Source organism: Drosophila sechellia, chromosome X, assembly GCF_004382195.2.
Source record: "Drosophila sechellia strain sech25 chromosome X, ASM438219v1, whole genome shotgun sequence".
Lineage (NCBI taxonomy): Eukaryota > Metazoa > Arthropoda > Insecta > Diptera > Drosophilidae > Drosophila > Drosophila sechellia.
Genome location: NC_045954.1, coordinates 2,093,233 through 2,109,538, shown reverse-complemented (window position 1 = coordinate 2,109,538; position 16,306 = coordinate 2,093,233). Strand labels below are relative to the sequence as shown.

General features: G+C 50.3%; 4 protein-coding genes across 6 annotated transcripts; 3 read left to right on the top strand and 1 right to left on the bottom strand.

Moving 5' to 3' along the window:
* Window positions 1–358: 358 nt before the first annotated feature.
* LOC6616112 (monocarboxylate transporter 12) lies at window positions 359–16,232 on the bottom strand. Of its 2 annotated transcripts, none has more exons than XM_032724488.1 (9): window positions 15,946–16,232; window positions 6,652–6,963; window positions 5,700–5,819; window positions 5,033–5,634; window positions 4,770–4,964; window positions 4,578–4,703; window positions 1,271–1,601; window positions 1,006–1,206; window positions 359–950 (listed from the first exon to the last, which is right to left on the bottom strand). In XM_032724488.1, the coding sequence occupies exons 2-9, from the start codon at window positions 6,791–6,793 to the stop codon at window positions 787–789; spliced, it is 1,881 nt and encodes a 626-aa protein (XP_032580379.1). In that variant the 5' UTR covers window positions 6,794–6,963; window positions 15,946–16,232; the 3' UTR covers window positions 359–786. The 2 variants fall into 2 exon arrangements, with proteins under 2 accessions (XP_032580379.1, XP_002040477.1); XM_002040441.2 differs by lacking the exon at window positions 15,946–16,232 and adding an exon at window positions 10,587–11,033.
* LOC6616113 (fatty acyl-CoA reductase wat) lies at window positions 1,760–3,866 on the top strand. The gene is made up of 6 exons (XM_002040442.2): window positions 1,760–2,413; window positions 2,468–2,556; window positions 2,675–2,784; window positions 2,842–3,412; window positions 3,479–3,625; window positions 3,680–3,866. The coding sequence occupies exons 1-6, from the start codon at window positions 1,907–1,909 to the stop codon at window positions 3,768–3,770; spliced, it is 1,515 nt and encodes a 504-aa protein (XP_002040478.1). The 5' UTR covers window positions 1,760–1,906; the 3' UTR covers window positions 3,771–3,866.
* LOC116801975 lies at window positions 3,916–4,558 on the top strand. The gene has a single exon (XM_032724491.1). It carries the CDS (start codon window positions 3,934–3,936, stop codon window positions 4,327–4,329), a length of 396 nt encoding a protein of 131 aa, XP_032580382.1. The 5' UTR covers window positions 3,916–3,933; the 3' UTR covers window positions 4,330–4,558.
* Window positions 11,134–14,090, top strand: LOC6616111. 2 transcript variants are annotated; one of them, XM_032724490.1, is made up of 3 exons: window positions 11,134–11,457; window positions 11,826–12,154; window positions 12,661–14,090. In XM_032724490.1, exon 3 carries the CDS (start codon window positions 12,663–12,665, stop codon window positions 13,323–13,325), a length of 663 nt encoding a protein of 220 aa, XP_032580381.1. In that variant the 5' UTR covers window positions 11,134–11,457; window positions 11,826–12,154; window positions 12,661–12,662; the 3' UTR covers window positions 13,326–14,090. The 2 variants fall into 2 exon arrangements, with proteins under 2 accessions (XP_032580381.1, XP_002040476.1); XM_002040440.2 differs by having other exon boundaries at window positions 11,134–12,154.
* Window positions 16,233–16,306: the final 74 nt, after the last annotated feature.

Genomic DNA, 16,306 nt, shown 5'->3' with positions numbered 1-16,306 from the left:
ACGATGTAGATTCTCTGGGCTCTCATTCGTTTCTTTGGGATCGTCTTGGCAAGCACTGTAGCATGTGAAAGGAATGTCGTGTTGAGGAGGCGCAAGTCGACTGGGCAGTATGTATATGGCATGTGATTTACGGCACACGGATTATATATTGCATTTCTGGGGCTATTGGCTGAAAACTGATTGCAGTAATCTAAAGAAGCATGTATGAATTTCTAGAGCCTGTATCTTTGGTATTTAATGTGGTAAAAAATAGATTGCTTCAAGCACAACGCTACTTACCACGCGCACATTTCATATTCCCATTGTCAGGGGCAAGTGTAGTTTTTCAGCCAATCGATTTCTAAATGGACTTTTGTGGTTTTCTGTTGTTGTACAAAAGCTTTCTTTAATGGCGCATACACAGACGGACACACGCACAGGCATACAGTCATAATAGAATAACAATAATTTGGTATGGGTACAAGTACGTGTAGGCACACATTTGCATGCACTTGCAATGGGGGCCTTTAATGGGGTATGGGGTCTGGGGTCATGGGTCATGGCTCGGGGGGAAGGAGCCGGGGGTTCGGTGACAGTCGCCCGTACACAAATATTCGGATATGCCATAGCTGCGGCATACACGCATACCTCGGTACATGGCTGGCCTAGGTCTAGGACTTAATCTAACCAAGTGTCGTGTGCATCAGTACGTATCTAGATTTATAGTTACAGTAGAAAAAAAAACAAAAAAATATGGAGTAGGAATAAACAGGGCACTGTGGGTGGTGGATGGGTGGCGGTGAACTACTAACTAAGGGCCAGGTGCTCGGTGTTGGGCTTTCGCTCCGACTTGCGGGCCTGCAGGCGCTGCAGCGGCGGAATGGCGAACATCACCAGTCCGCTGATGGCGATCATGAGTCCAGCCATCAGGAAGGCCGGCGCATACGAGTCCGTAAGGTCGTACATCCAGCCTGGGGAGCAAAGTTCAGACACAGAGCACTACTTCCAGCTATTGCGAGTACTCACCTCCGATGGGCGGACCAATGAAGCTGGCAATACCCTGGAAGAGCAGCAGAAGGCCAAAGGCGTTGGTCAGCTTGTCCAGTCCCAACAGGTCCACCAGAATGACCGAGGTCAGGCCCACATAGGCGCCGATCGTGAAGCCAAAGACGCAGCAGTAGAAGGCCAGGGATTGGAAGTCGTGGCACAGCGGCACCATGGCAGTGGCTAGTGGAGAGGGAACGGAAGAAGGATTAGTCTGAAGGTCGAGCCGATCAGATCACAAACTTACAAATTCCGCAGGCGGTGAGGCAGACGTTGTAGACCAGGAGGCGGTTCACCCACGGTTTGTCCGATATGTAGCCCAGGATTATGCGGCCCACTGTGTTGGCCACGCCAATCGTGGATATCAGGTAGCTGGCATCCGTCTTGGTGAGCTTCAGGGTCTCCGCGTAGGCGACCACATACAGGTACGGAACGTTGAAACCAATGCTCGTGCAGAAGTTAGAAACGGAGAAGATCACGAACACCATGTCCTTGAGCAGGGAGAAGTTCATCATTTCGGCGAATGTGTCGCGGGTCTCCTTGGAGCAAGTGATGCAGCCACAGCACTTGGCCTCCTCCTGAAACGGATGAATCGGGTTATCATCGGCATTCCTAATTTTTATTAACCTAAGTACAGGGAGAACTCGAGCTCCACCTCATGGGAAATGGAACCCGCTTAAGGTCACACCAATGCGGGATTGCCGGGTCACTGCCAACTGTAACGTGCTTACGATCGCATTGAACCCGAAATTAGCATGTAAATGTAGTGGCGCAGCTCATGTTAATCAAATCACGGATTTAATGAACACGAGCAGTTCAGTTAAGCGGATCGACCCCTGGAGCGGCGTTTCAGTGCTTTGCGGGCTCTGGTCAGTGAATCACGATGCACCATCCACCATCCGGGGAAATGGAGGAGTTCTTCGAGGATAGCGAGTTATTCGTGACGGGCGGATCTGGAGTGGTGGGCAAGGCGCTGGTCGAGAAGCTCCTGCGCTCCTGCAACGTTCGCCGCATCTACGTTCTGCTGCGTCCTCGCAAACAGCTGACAGCGGAGCAGAGACTCGTCCGACTGCGGCAGGCCACTGTCTTTCACGTGCTGGCCGCGCAAAAGCCCGAAGAGCTGGACAAGATCGTGGCGGTCCCGGGCGACGTCTCTTTGCCGGGACTGGGCATCGATCCCTCGATGATGCAGCGTATGAAAGGTGTTTCCCTGGTCTACCACTGTGCAGCCACGGTGCGATTCGATGAGCCGCTCCGCGAGGCCCTACGTCTGAATGTCGGAGGCACCTTGGAGGCGCTCAAATTCGCCGAGACTCTGCCCAAGCTGAGGGCCTTCGTCCACGTTTCCACATTCTACAGTAATCCCTATTTGACGCGGGTGGAGCCCAAGGTGGGTGTGTTACGGATGCTTGTTTCCCTGACTCTATGGCTCTGATCCTTGCAGTACTACTCCTCGCCGATGGACTGGCGGTTGTGCCTTCGACTGATCGACGATGTCGCAGACGACGGGATGCTCAACGCGTTAACAAGAAAGTAAGTCGATGGGGCAGTCCGATTGCCTCCATATTGATTCCTTTGGTAAGGAATACACTTGGCTATCGATTTTATATAATGATCTATCATTTGGTTATCCCATGGCTCCCTGCCCCAGGTTGATCGTGGGCTTTCCCAACACGTATACGTTTACCAAAAACCTGGCCGAATCCCTGGTGAATGACTACCGCCATCGGCTGCCAGTAATAGTGTATCGTCCTTCCATAGGTAATCAAAGGACTGCAAATCCATTAGTCCCTGATTTACAAACAAAGCCTTTCCCAGTTCTTTTTGCCGTGGACGACCCATCGCCTGGATTCTCGCCATCCTTGATGGGCGCCATGGGACTGTTCGCGCTGGTCGGCGCTGGAATCCTCAAGACTGTTTACCTGGGAAAGGACATTCGACTGGACATCACGCCGCAGGACATTGGCATCAAGAGCATGCTGTGTTACACCAAAATGGGCTACGAGATTTACAGGCAGGGCCCACCGGCTGATCTGCCAGTTTACCTGTCCTCGTCGTGCACCCACGTGCCGCACACCTTCACCCAGATTGCCGAGCAGATGGACACGCTGGACTTGTGGCGGGATGTGGCATTTGAAAAGAACCTGATGATCCCGGGCTGCCACTACACGGATAGGCGGTGGGCCTACCAGTTTCTCGTCTTCACCAAGCAGATCCTGCCGGCCCTTATTCTCGATCTGCTCCTAAGGATCTTCGGTCGGAAGCCCGTGCTGATGAGTGCGGTTCGCAAGGCCTACCAAACGCTGGAGGTGATGCAGCCCTTCATGTTCAACAACTGGGACAGTCCCGGTGTTACGGACATGGAGTCGCTGTCCAAGCAGAGCGAGGGGTACGTGCGGTTCACTTAGTAGCTAGTTAGTTGCCCCATATCACCGTTCCATCCTATCCGCTCCAGTTCTGCATTCAACTTGGATGCCTTCAACCATCCGGACATCCATGGCCTGGTGATTCAATCCTGCGGCAGCATGCTCTACAGTATCCGAACGCACTTGCTACGCGAGGATCCGAAGACTCTGGGGCGTTCCAAGAGAATCTTAAGGATGTGAGTACCCGTTCTTGCTTAATACATAGTCGACTTCAGGTGAAATTCTTGCAGCAAGGTGTTCCTCTACCGGCTGCTTCGCCTCTTTTTGCTCTACAAGCTGATCCTCTGGCTTTGGAGAAGCTATCTGGCGCATCTCTTCTAGACTACAATGTTTCCATGCTACCTTTTTCCCTTTTTTTTAAAAAATCTAAGTAGAATTGAATTTTAAGTCAGCTCAAATAAATCAAATGTCATTCTACTTTCTAACCGGTGTCAGATTTCGCTTTGTTTAAAAAAAATATTTTGGATAGATTTTGGATAGGACTATGGATTCAGCTATCGTGGATGAAGGTGTTCGACCAGAAAGGGAAAATGTTGTTTTGGACCCACCGTTAAATGTTAATAGTGTGAATGTCAATATGTCCATCTGTATGGAGTATCGCGGCCGTATCAAGTGGAACCTAAACTTAGAGGCGGTGTCCATGTATTCGGAAGATGAGGCTTTTATCGGTGGTAGTTATTCCCTTTATCGCCATGATGTTCAACGGGTATCAGAACCGCACCATTGGATGCCCCGTCTTCGACTACTCCTGGCCGGCTGGTTCAAGGGGATCTTCAGAAAGCTGCGGGCCTATTTGATGAGGGGGGACATATCGCTCGCTCTTCCTTCACAGACCACCGACCAATCACCAGGATGCCAAGTGGGCACGCCATTCCAATGATTTATCGAAGTACCTCAGATTCTCGCCCTTTTCTACATTTTATACACTTTATACGTGTAGCACGGACTAAGTTAGCCCTCCTTCAACACACACACAAGCTGAGAGAGATCATATTCGAGGAGAGGAGGGACACACTTGTACAACTGCAATGACAACTGCAGCACCAGCACACCTGGTAAGTTTCTTCGTACTATGCATAAGCCCTGGTCAGCACTTGATATGCGTTTCATTTGATCTCATAAGCTCACCTGACTCTGGGACACGTTGTTGCTCTGGCGAAGGGAGCCATACCGCTTTATAACGCCGGAGCCGGAAATGGAGCGGCTCAGATCGTTCCTGGAGCTCACATAGTCGGGAAGGTTGTGCAGGGAGCCCTGCGCACGAAGACAGAATAGCATTAGATACTCCACTACACGAACACCTCGATTCGGCTAGCCCACCTGGTAGAGAGCATCCGGGCGGTACATGGTGCCACTGGCACTCCGCTCGCGGTGCGCATCCCTCAGAGGAGTCAGCTGCAACTGGCTGTGGCACTTGCGGGCGATGTCATCGTTGCTGGTGCTCTTCACCACCGCCTGCGGTGGGGTCACCAAGGTGGGTCCCTGCCCATTGACGGCGCCGTTCGAGTTGTTGTTCTGAAGCATGTTAATTAAAGTAAAATCAATAAAGGGATCAAATTCGCGACTTATTTTAATGGACTCACCAGACTGGGCTTGAGGTTGTGGCCAACGCTGTTGGACCGGCAGAGGGCACCCCCCGAGACCGGAGTATCCGCGCGCTGCGGCAGCTGCAGGTACTGATCCTTGGGCAGGACCTTGAGGGGCTCCAGCTCCGCCGGCGTGGTGTTCTGGTCGATAATGGCCGACTTCTTGGCCAGCTTGGGAGTGCTCGGTGTGTTCGGCGGCGTCTGCGGCGGTGCCTCTAGCTCCAGCGGTCGGAACATGGCCCCAAAGATGATGCAGTTGAGCACGATGCCGCCGATAATCAGCATCGCACCGCGCCACCCGTAGTTGCCGATCAGGAACTCCGTGAGCGGGGCAAAGACGAAGGTACCGAATCCGGAGCCGCAGACGGCGATTCCCGTGGCCAGAGATCTCTTGGCTTCGAAGTACTGCGTCACACTCACGATGGCCGGCAGGTAGATGAGCCCAAAGCCCAAGCCCGTTCCGAAACCGATCGTGATGATCAGCGTGAGGACATTCTGGGCGAACATGCTCACGATGATGCAGCTGGCGGCCAAAATGGAGCCCGCTATGGTCACCGCTCGACAGCCATATCGATTTACGAACGACGAGCTGATCGGTCCTGCAGGATAAACGTATCATCAACAATCATAGTTGATCCTAAAGATCGGACTGAGTATGGCTTACCGGATGAGAAGGTCACGCCTACCATTATGGAGGCAATCCAAGCTGTGTAGCCTTTGCCCTCGTTGAAATAGTCCAGGAACTCATTGTAGAAGATGCCAAAGGAGTAGGTCATGCCATCGGCTGCGGGGTAGAAGAGATCACTCCGGGATTAGCCTCGTATGTATATATCGGATGCCCTAAGCAGGCCCGTATTCCAAGAGCCTGCCCAAAGTGGATTTCGTTCGATCGAACTGGTTGTCGGGCGCTGGCCATAAATCAGTTCAGTAGGTAATTAATTAGGGCTTCCATTTCATCAGGATCCCCATTCCCCACCAGTCTGCTCTAGCCCCCATCCCACCGAGCGCGAACTATTTCCGTGACCAGGCAATTACAGCCCACACGGCGATAAGATTATCGACTGCGTATCGACGCACTGGACACTTGGCCACAATTATCATTCAATTGATAGTCGCACGGCTGAAGTGGTGACTGTGCTCCACCTCCACCTTCACCACCACCTAAGCCTTCAGCGTATCGAGTGTCAGTATCTGGATCGGACTTTGCCGATAAGTCCCTCTTCCAATCTATCCCGCTGCTGATTTGCGGCGATTAGAGTGCCTTAGTATTTACGATCCCCAAAAATCCACGAAATGCCTATTACTTTTATTCCTGGCCACTTTTGGTTGCCGGGTCGGCCCCATGCTCTTGGGTTTGATTTATGGCAGCTGTAAAGGTGGCGGTGGCGGTGGCGGTGGCAGTGGCAGTGGTGATGGCTAGCCTACCCGCCGCATTTGCCCAACCCCAGTTGGTCAAGTCTTCCTCCGGCGAGAGCCCCACGGGCACCTTCCCACCTTAATTGAAACCCGATTCGGGGGGTGTTACTCATTCCAGTCGGGGAATCGACTAGAAAATACCGAAGGTTCTTAAGCTCTGTAGCACTGAGTTAAAGCTTTGCCAGTTGACTTTCACTTACTGACTATGTGTATCATGAAGGAGCCGAAGACCACCACCCATCCCCATCCGCCGTCCGGCGGGGTGGGCTGCCGCTCCATGTCCATCTCGCAGGCCTCATGCTGCTGCTGTGATTTTCTGCGAGCCGGCGGTCCGTGTACCATGTTGCTGGTGTCGCCCTGGTCTGATTGCTCTGGTTTCCGGAAGAACCTTGACCTGCGAGTGGGTCTCCTCTCCGGTTGCACCTGCTGCCTGTATGTGGCAACTGCTGCTGCTTCTCCTGCTGTTGCTGATGGGATGTGCTCCTTAAAGCCAGCGGCTCATGTTGCAGCAACTGAAACGCGGGAAACAAATGGAAGCAATTAGAGGGCAGTCATTGCCAAGATGGGTTCAGAAGGTCGAGTGCCGCGCCCAGCTCCAGCATATTGAAAACACGTGATGAAGAGGATGTTGTCGCTGGTGTGTCTGCCCTGGTTATCAGCCGAGCTCGGCCAAATTCATTGAACCTGCTAAAAACACTAAAAACAGATAGACCGCACAATTTGGTGGGGAATGTACAATCTGACAGACGGACGGCGGGGGTTCTGCGAATTCTTCTAGCTTGGGTTTTTCAAAACAATTCGAAGTAATGGGGCGTGGTTCTAGGATTGGCTTCAACTTAATTCTCATTTATATGCTCAGCAGCGAACAAGTTAAATTTAAACGTAAAGCCCCGGAATATATGCTAATATAGGTGGCGGGCCAAAGCGAAGCAAACCAAATCAAAGCAGTTATCAGCCCCTCAGTCACCCATTGACCCCGGCCTTCCAGTCCGTCCGCTGCTCATTAGCACGGTCCCAATCATCACGGTTATTTGGCAGATTCCGCTTACGATTCCATTGTCCATTGCCCCTCGAATCGGCAAGCCAGGAGAGATGGCACATCGCTACATTATATATAGCTCTCAACGCGGCTTATCAGGCTCGGCTCAGAAAAACACCAGACTGTGGACGATCGGAGCTGAGCCGTTTGCCATTTGGACCCCCAGCGATCAGCGCGGAAAGTCGTTCGTTTATGCGGCGAGAAAGTCACGAAAGTGCCACTCGCTTCTCCAGCTAACTAAGGCTTGAGGTGAATTTCTATCTATTCTTCGATTTACAGAGGTGGTCAAAATTATTTTCACAAAGTGCATTTGAGTGAAATGTGAAAAGTGAAAATACTTTTGACCACCTCTGTATAGTGGAGGTATTTTCCTTTCGTCTATTTTGCTGTTTTGTTTTCCCATCTGTTCAGCTTTGAAGATAGTATAGAGCATGAATATACATACATGGGCCTTCAGAAATTCTGCCTGCTCAATCATTGTTGGTTTTGCTGCGTTTTTGTGTGGTGGAAACAAAGCGCAAAAGTTGCAACAATGCCGCAAGATAATTGTGACGTGATAAAGCAGATGCGAACCGAGCAGAGCGGCGGGGTGGGTATATTCCCCCCATCCCCGGCTGAACAAAAACAAATGCCATTTCACTTTTTCCAAAGCCATATCAGCCAGTACTTGATATGATGCACACACATTACACTGAAAGCCAGGCATGAACAAAGGCTAGAAACTTAACCTAAAATTGATTAGGAACGAACAATCGGGCGACGGTCGTCGGGAGGGGCGTTATACTGCAGAACGCCATAGTATGTGGTTTCTAGTCGCACTAAGTCAACAGGAAACGCATCCCCTCTCCAACTTGGCCGGAGTGACTCATCCGTCGGCGTCGCTCTTTTGTGCAATCAGAGACAATTAAAATAATACAAATCAAATCAGCGCAAATGAGAGCCGTACACTTTTACCTCAAGAGCCTCGAGCGAAATGGCATTATCAATGGACTCGGCTGGTCCAAAATCTGGCCATGACATTCAGGCGTTCGTCACACAACCGAATCTTATATCGCCGACAAAGAGATTGCGCATACGCAACATTGGCGGCGCGGACCAAAGGAATTTAGTTAGTACGGCACATATATAATTATAATTGAATGTAATTATTACTGAATATCCGCCCCTTGACCGAAACTCATCTATTCACACATAATTGGACTTTGGCTTCATCTGGTCTACTTTAAATCGAATGAAAGCGGAATTATCTATAATAATAGCTCTATTCGCTTATAGAAACACTCAGTGTCATGACACATATTAACTTTATGGTTAATAATATATTTTATGAGCCAACATTCATTTGATTATTAGCTTCCAATTGCTTCTCAAGGCAACAAATTCATTACAATTCATTTATTCATACCGTTTAGGACAACGAACGGAGTAATCTGAATTTGAAATGCTCTCAAGCGTACTTAGGTGGACATATGCACTAAAGCTTTGATGAACCAGTTGCCAACTGGATCGTAATCGGTAATTACTGCTCAATTCTACTGCATGTGGCCCCGAGCCCCTCCACTTGTTTATCATGCACTTTCGCCCGGCAACCACAGCACCACCACTGCCCCTCCTCCAAGAGCGATAGCACTCGGACTGGATGCACCCAGTCACTCGTCCATCGGGTGGGGGACACTCGCGGGACTTTGCCCTTGACCTATCTGCATATGAGTGTAAGAGCCGGGAGATAGCCCCGAAAATGTGACAAAATGTGCGAAGTAGGCTAAATGCAATATCAGCAGAAGCAAAGACAAAAGCAAAAGCAAAAGAAGAAACAAAAGCAAAGGCAACACGAACACTTCGGTTACGTGAGGCACTGAGAATTATTTCGATCACTCGCCAAATTAATGATCATCAAAGTGTCGGGATTAGATTGGACTCCTGTTGGCTCTGTTATTCTGAGCAATAAACTTCCAAAGGTAGCAACATTTTCTTCGAGTGTAGCCGCGAGGCTTCTATTTTGCTACTATTTCTGTTGGCTAGTCAGCAAAGTCGTTGAACCAACAGTATCAAAACAAACGAACTTATGTAGAAAAGCAGGGGCATGCAGGCGAATCGAGTGATTCACCCCTTTCGTGGGTAGTATGCGATCCATTTCCAGTGCTCAACTCCTTAACTATGTGGGAAGGAGTAGTGCCTGCTGCCTTTGTCCTTTCAGATTTATGCCGCGGCTATCCTTGCCTTCAACTGCATCTCAGCTGGAAGAGCTGTCATTCGCACTTTGTTTATTATGAAATTAATTCACTTTGCTCGGCACTAAATGAATTTCAGCGTTTGCGGTCACGGATTTTTAATTATTGCGGCCTTGGGCTTACTTTGTGCTCACTTCCCAGTCGGAATCCCATGCCCTCAACCTCCCATCAATCACCTCCAGCTAACCAGGCTGTTGAACCTGGCCAGGGAAAGATACTGACCCACTAACCGGATTCAACGGCTTGGGAAATTCATGACAAGGTTTTATTAACCTGCCCTAAATCGATCCTGTGAACTTCAGCAGGAAACTAACTTCTCGCCATATACTGCTGTATCAACTTGAACTTGACGAGCAGATTAAATTCAAAGAACTTAGTTTTCACTGTTTGATATCCCCACTTCCCCACTTCCCCCGAAAACCCGATCAATCTTTCCCAATCTTGTCCACACAGCCGTAAACGCAAGCCTCGCATTTAGTCAACATCAATATCAGGAGCTATCAATATCGATCACGGCCACCTGGCGAGTGATAAGGGAGGGGGAGCAATGAATGCACTTCTGTTCTTTTTCTCCCACGTACTGGGTCTGCAGGCGCGCCAAGCGGGAAAGAGAAATCCGAAAAAGCCGAAAGTAAAGAAACGATCTGTTTAAAAATAGTTTCGACGAAACGCATGCATTCTCGGCATTTGAATGGCTTCCCGACTCCAGGCGATGGCGTTTCGCTTCTGGAGGATTGGATCGGCGGTGTGGTGATCGGAGATCGGTGATCGGTGATCCGATCAGATGTAAAAGATCACACATATTTGAGAGTCTGTTTGCTGGGCTCAACAGTTATAATCGCCTTATCTGATCCAGCCGACTTACCTTTCGCCTGTTATTTGGTAATTAACTTGTTGCTGCCTGCACTCTTTTGCTCTTTTCCCTTCGATTGCTTCACTTTACTGCCGCAGTGTGCGAATTTACGACTTTGTTGACAGTTTGTGTTCTTCGCGTTACAATTGCAGTTGTCCAATCGTCGAGAATACGGATTGAACGGGGCGTCGAGTGTTCAATAAAACTGAATGAATGCGATTTCGATCGCGTCGCACTTTGACTGCGCTGCTTGATGTACAGCGCCCTTGGCAACTGGCCACACACGATATGTCCTTGCGGCGAATGCACACTCGGTCACGCTAAACGGCAATAACGGTGCTTCTAACACTGACTCCCGGCTTGGCTTTCCCTTTCCCGATGGCTTCACTGGCTTCCAAATCGCGGGAGCGAGTATTACTTTTTGGCGAGACGCAACCGATGTCGCTGTCAGCAGAGCAGGCGACGAATTAAATTAAATGCGAGCCGTGTAAGAGCAGAACGCCGAGCACCGAGCAGCCGAAGAAGGAACGGCAGCAAAGACAAGCAAACAGCGAAGCGCTCTCCACTCTCCTCTCCAGGCCTCTCGCACCGCTCGCTCGCTCCTTATCAGTGGTCAGCCCCAAAGAGCGCGCATGGAGAACTCTGGGCGCGAGCGGGAGCGGGAGCGGGAGAGCGCCGCCAAGTGATCGGACCCAATCCGCTGTGGATTATAGGCACCTTATCAGTTTATAATATTTCGTACAGGTTTCGTGCTTCCAATTGTGTTGTGCAAATAACACAGCACTTTCGGTCGGCAGCGGGGGGGCTCGGGGATGGTCTCGACTGCTTACGCCTTTCTGGCTTAGTGTTAAATATTAATTAACAAATTTGCCCGAGTTGAACTGTGCGTAAATCGAAATCACAACGGCCATAAAAAGCGAATACAATCATAGCAATCATTGTGTTTAGACCACACTGAGCACTATTATACTCTATTCCATGTCGAACCCCACTTCTTATTTCCTGTTCGCTTAGAAATTAATTTATTTTACAGTGCACACGGATAAACAGTTATTTCCATCGCCTCCATTTCGAATTTTATCCGCTGCAGAAGATTGAAGCACAGTGTGGCAAACCCTATTACTTTTTATGTTTTCAAAACTGTTTATTTATTATTTATTTATTTTTTTGTTTTGCTTTACTGATTCAAATTTTACAACCCCGTCACTTTTGCTTTTCCCCTGCAATCGCAATCGAACTTTGCCCATGCAGCCTACTGCAGCTGAAATTGCAAATCGATTAGGCTCGCGTGCCACCCAAGCTGCAGCCAAAAGAAGTGCAGTATCAAGGTCGGCGATGAGACAAGTTCCCCGCGGGCCACAGCGAATGCCCGATGCTCTACACGGGCTTGGTGGAGCGGTACATACAGAGTCACGCAGTCAGCGAGCGCATTGGAAATCATACTTGACCGCGCTTCGCACTGATCGCATAATTTGCTGTACAAATATGTGATTTCTAATGCTAAAAATACACACCAGCCCCAAGACCATGCTGACCAGGCTGACTAGACTGGGCCGTCGGTCATAGGTAGGCCATCCGAGGTGAGTTGGTCGACCAACCCGTGATCCTATATACACGCCCGTCCTCTCCTGCCCTCGCGAACCCTTTCCCGCGCCGCGTTTATGGTTGTCGTAATGCGACAAAATTGATAGCCGATTATGCCAGGCCATTGATAACGCCCTCGCTGGGAGGGGGATTGCGGGAGGGGGACCGGGAACGGGAATGTTGCTGGGAATCAATTCCGCATAGAGCGTCCGAGGGTGGTCATGCCACGCCCCATTTCCAGTTGATAAGATAGTGGAGTCCAGGCCGGATGAAATGGAGCGCTGCTGCAGGCTTGACTTGCCACAAGGAGCGAAATGGATCCCCAGCAGGAACTGGGCCAGGAACCTATGTACATACATATTTACCCGGTTGCCAAGTGTCAGCCGTCTCACGCTCCACGTTCATTCAAGCAGGCATATTTCACACACTTCGGACGCCCGAAATATATTTCCTTCTATCCGTAAAACTAAAAAAAAAAAACTAAAAAGTATATATTTTCTAGTAATGGACATCTCCCAACCGGACGACCTATACAAGGAGGAGGAGACTGTCCGTCAGCCATCGCTCATACCGAGAGATCCCCTCGAGGTGTTCAATTGGATAGCTTCTTTGGATGTGGACAAGCTGGAGGACGAGACACCACCCGCCAGTTTCTACTTCGATTTGGTGGAGACAAAGGATGTTGAACTGGTCTGCAGTGTCAACACTGGAAAGCTTCTCGTAACGCTCGGTTGTCAGACAGATGTGTCGCAGCCAGATTATTCATCCAACGCAACGTTGGCACCAACGGATCTGAAATTATCAATACCCGAAGATGCCCCAGCCTGCCCATGTCCGGACGCATCTGGTGATGAAGTATCAATTACTATATTTGCAGAAAGCGAATCTGAACCCAAACCACATGAGAACTCCGAGCGCCCACCGAGTCGCTTTTCGTTTTTCGGCATGTTGCTGAAGGCGGTCCTGGCACTGTCCGTGGTGCACGCCCTCTATGTTCTGTCGACGATCGGCTTTGAGACCTTCAAGAACCGCGTATGGCAGTCATCTGCCTTGAATATGACACCTCCTCAGACTTCGTCGATCAGGGAGACGGTCGCTTCCCTGCCCGAGAGCATTTGGCGCAGTGTTGAAGCTAAAATAGCGAGCCTGCGAGCCCGCTTCAGATAAGTCCGCTCCTGGATGTCGGACTTTGTTAGTTTCAGCTTGGTTATTTATAAACCCATCCCGCTATTTTTACGCCTATGGCAGCAGTTGCTGTTTCAGTCGATTCCTTCGCCGTCGACGTCCACTGTTTGCTGTTGTTCTCGTTGCCGGCGGCGTTAGAGATTACGAGTAACACGGACTGCCCGAAAATACGGATTGCTGTTTTTGTGTACCCGGGACAACAACAACTATCCGGCCCAGCGATAAGCGTCGGAATCAACACGAATCTCGGTCAATAGCTCACCGATCCATAGCCAAATAAACGCCAAGCTGAGTCTCCAGTTCAAATCAAAATTTCTCGCTCTCCCTTGTGCCCTGCGTAAAATATTCCATGGCGCTGGTTATGCTACACCACGTAATCCGCGCATCCGTGGACAATGATCCCGCGCATCGGGCGGGCGCCTTATCGGAACCAACCACCTTTCGCCCATTGTCGCCTAATAGGTGCATTCACTCGCCTCCTCCCCATCCGAAACGGAACTCGATCCCGACCGGCGTCATCGCTCTGGGCACTGCTACTATCTGATCACACCTGGCAATTGGGGGGGGTCGTCGTGAAAGGCATTTAGTTCTTAACTAACCAAAAAAGGTCTTTAATGTATGAACAAAATAAACATCGTTGAAACAGAAAAAAAAGAAAGAAAACCTGTGTAGTTGTTTAAGGGGATTTTGGCATAACTCAGTCAAAAACGGCAAAAAATTAATTAAAATTACTGTTTTGTGAAGCTAATGGCCAAAGCCAACGATCCTTATCACTTTTTAAAGGGTTTTGGAAAAAAAATTTTTTTAACCAATTTTCGCATTTTTTAAAAGGGGTAACATCATCAAAATTTTCGAAAAATGTTCAAAAATTTAGTTTTTATGGCGGAAAATGTGGATTAAATAGAATTACCTAAGTACCAGGTGGGGCTCATCCAAATGATAGCCATCTCCGTGCATTTGTAGAGCCTTCGTAGGCAAATTACGGTCTGGCCTCTTGCCTAGTACCAACTATTGATTTAATTGCAGCCGACGGCCAAGGAAGCGCGGGAATCTTCGCTGCACGTCAACGTCAAACGGGGCGAAAAGTCGGAAAATGAGCTGCCAGGAAAAGCGCAAGGCATGGGCATAATGTGAGCCGGCCCGGCTTGAAGTATGCATGCAAATTAGCTGACAAAACCAGATTGACATTCGGCAATCAGGGCAAATTGTCTGCATCGGCACCGGCCATAGTAGGTTCACTTTTTCCACTTTTCACGAAACATGCCGCATTGCCGTTTTCCCTGCCGCAGGCCAACGCCAACTGAGCAACTGGCTAAAGGCACAGCCGAAGGCCAAGAGCGCGGCCTGCGAGTAGTGTTGGTTGGGGAAGAGGGGAATGGGCGCCTTTTGGGGGGTGGGGTGTGCAGGACGACCCAAAAGCCCGGGGACTCATGCTGTCCGGGCGGGTCGTTTGCCCTGCCAGCGCCTGCTATTTAACATGCACTCGTCAGAAGCGCTGGGCCGCATTAAAATTGCAGTGTTGGGGGGCAGGACGAAAGCCGATCCAAGGGGCCGGACAAGTACTCTCCGCAGCCACCTGTTGGGTGGCCCCTCCTGCGCGCGGCCATTAGATATGTACAGGCACACACAGCACACAGAGGCAGTGCAGCCCATCGGGATCTCCATTTGTCGATAGCCATGCTCATTATCCTAGTTTTCTGGCCCGGCTAGTACCTACTGGTACGTCTGGTCAGTAAAGTCAGTGGTTACTGTCGATACCCTGTATCCACAGTGTCACTAATTCGAATACCATAAGTGCTAATCCTGCGACCGCATCAGTCCTTCCCCGGCGAACTGTCGCTAATTATGCACGGATTAATGAAAGACCTGCGCTCTCTAGCGAAAACAGCAGAGTTTACACCTGCCACATCCACCGGAGGGGGAATCCGTTTGTACGGGTATGTGCCACTTAAATGGCGGGCGATCAACGGAGTCCCGTTGCCACAAGTGGCGCACAGCATCCTTCCAACTTCCATTAGCCAGCTTCCTGGCGTTCGTAACTGTACCACCGCTTTCTCTTATGCCTGCACTTTCACTTCTGGCCTGCTTTCTCCGCAAACACAACCCACCACCCTCCCTCCACCTGGAGCGCAGCACGTGCCACGGATGTGTGTGTGACAGGTGGTTATATCAGTGCACCCGAACCTGCCCCCCGGCGTCACGTTCCCACTCGGTTACAATGTTACCATGTTGTGTGTATGCAGTTTGGCTATTTGCAGCTCTCGGACTACGAAGGAGCATGTCCGAAAAGCACTTCATTTCAGCAATATCCCCGGGGGATGAGGCGTACCGTGCAACTGGGTGGCCGAATATGCATGGCAAAGGGTTATATACGCAGACAAAAGGTTACGGGGGTCAAAGGTTAAACGTTTCCCACGTATTTACGAGCCTATCACTACAATTCCTGCCCGTTTGCGGTGTTAGTTCGGCAGGCCTCTGTCCAGAGATTACGTGGCACTGAAACCTCCTCGTTACTTCAACTGACCGAGATCCCCCTTGGAGTAAGGGGTATTTGCTACGTCCGAAGTAGAACTTCCTCATCACCGTGCACATGGCCACTTACCCTTGCACTTTTTGATGAACCGGCACGTGGCACGTGATGCTACCGGTCGATCCTTGGGTCACGGTCACCGATGAGGCTTGGGATGTCGATACCGATGCGCACGGTAAACGGATGCGGAAGCTGAGACGTGCACTTGTACCACGGAACACAGTAACCGAAGCTGTTGGATATCGAACCTAGGCAAGTAATTAATTGACAATCGCTTGGCCGTGGACTCCAGCGACCCGTAATTATCGAAAGGCCGGCCATCCGCCATCCGCTATCCACTTTCCGTCGTCCGTTTGCCGTGCTCCGTACTGCCGAGCCGAGCCGAATCGGACGGGATTGAGTTCAAACCGCCGTTTTGGCCAGCCTGCCGCCC

Bases quoted from the DNA above. Each gene is read 5' to 3' on its own strand.
- LOC116801975 (XM_032724491.1), top strand. From the start codon at position 3,934: ATGGATTCAGCTATCGTGGATGAAGGTGTTCGACCAGAAAGGGAAAAT.
- LOC6616111 (XM_032724490.1), top strand. From the start codon at position 12,663: ATGGACATCTCCCAACCGGACGACCTATACAAGGAGGAGGAGACTGTC.
- LOC6616113 (XM_002040442.2), top strand. From the start codon at position 1,907: ATGCACCATCCACCATCCGGGGAAATGGAGGAGTTCTTCGAGGATAGC. The intron at 2,785-2,841 runs GTAATCAAAGGA...AGCCTTTCCCAG, and splicing joins AGTGTATCGTCCTTCCATAG to TTCTTTTTGCCGTGGACGAC. The intron at 3,413-3,478 runs GTACGTGCGGTT...TATCCGCTCCAG, and splicing joins CTGTCCAAGCAGAGCGAGGG to TTCTGCATTCAACTTGGATG.
- LOC6616112 (XM_032724488.1), bottom strand. From the start codon at position 6,793: ATGGTACACGGACCGCCGGCTCGCAGAAAATCACAGCAGCAGCATGAG. The intron at 4,704-4,769 runs GTGGGCTAGCCG...CTTCGTGCGCAG, and splicing joins GCCCGGATGCTCTCTACCAG to GGCTCCCTGCACAACCTTCC. The intron at 951-1,005 runs GTGAGTACTCGC...TTTGCTCCCCAG, and splicing joins CATTGGTCCGCCCATCGGAG to GCTGGATGTACGACCTTACG.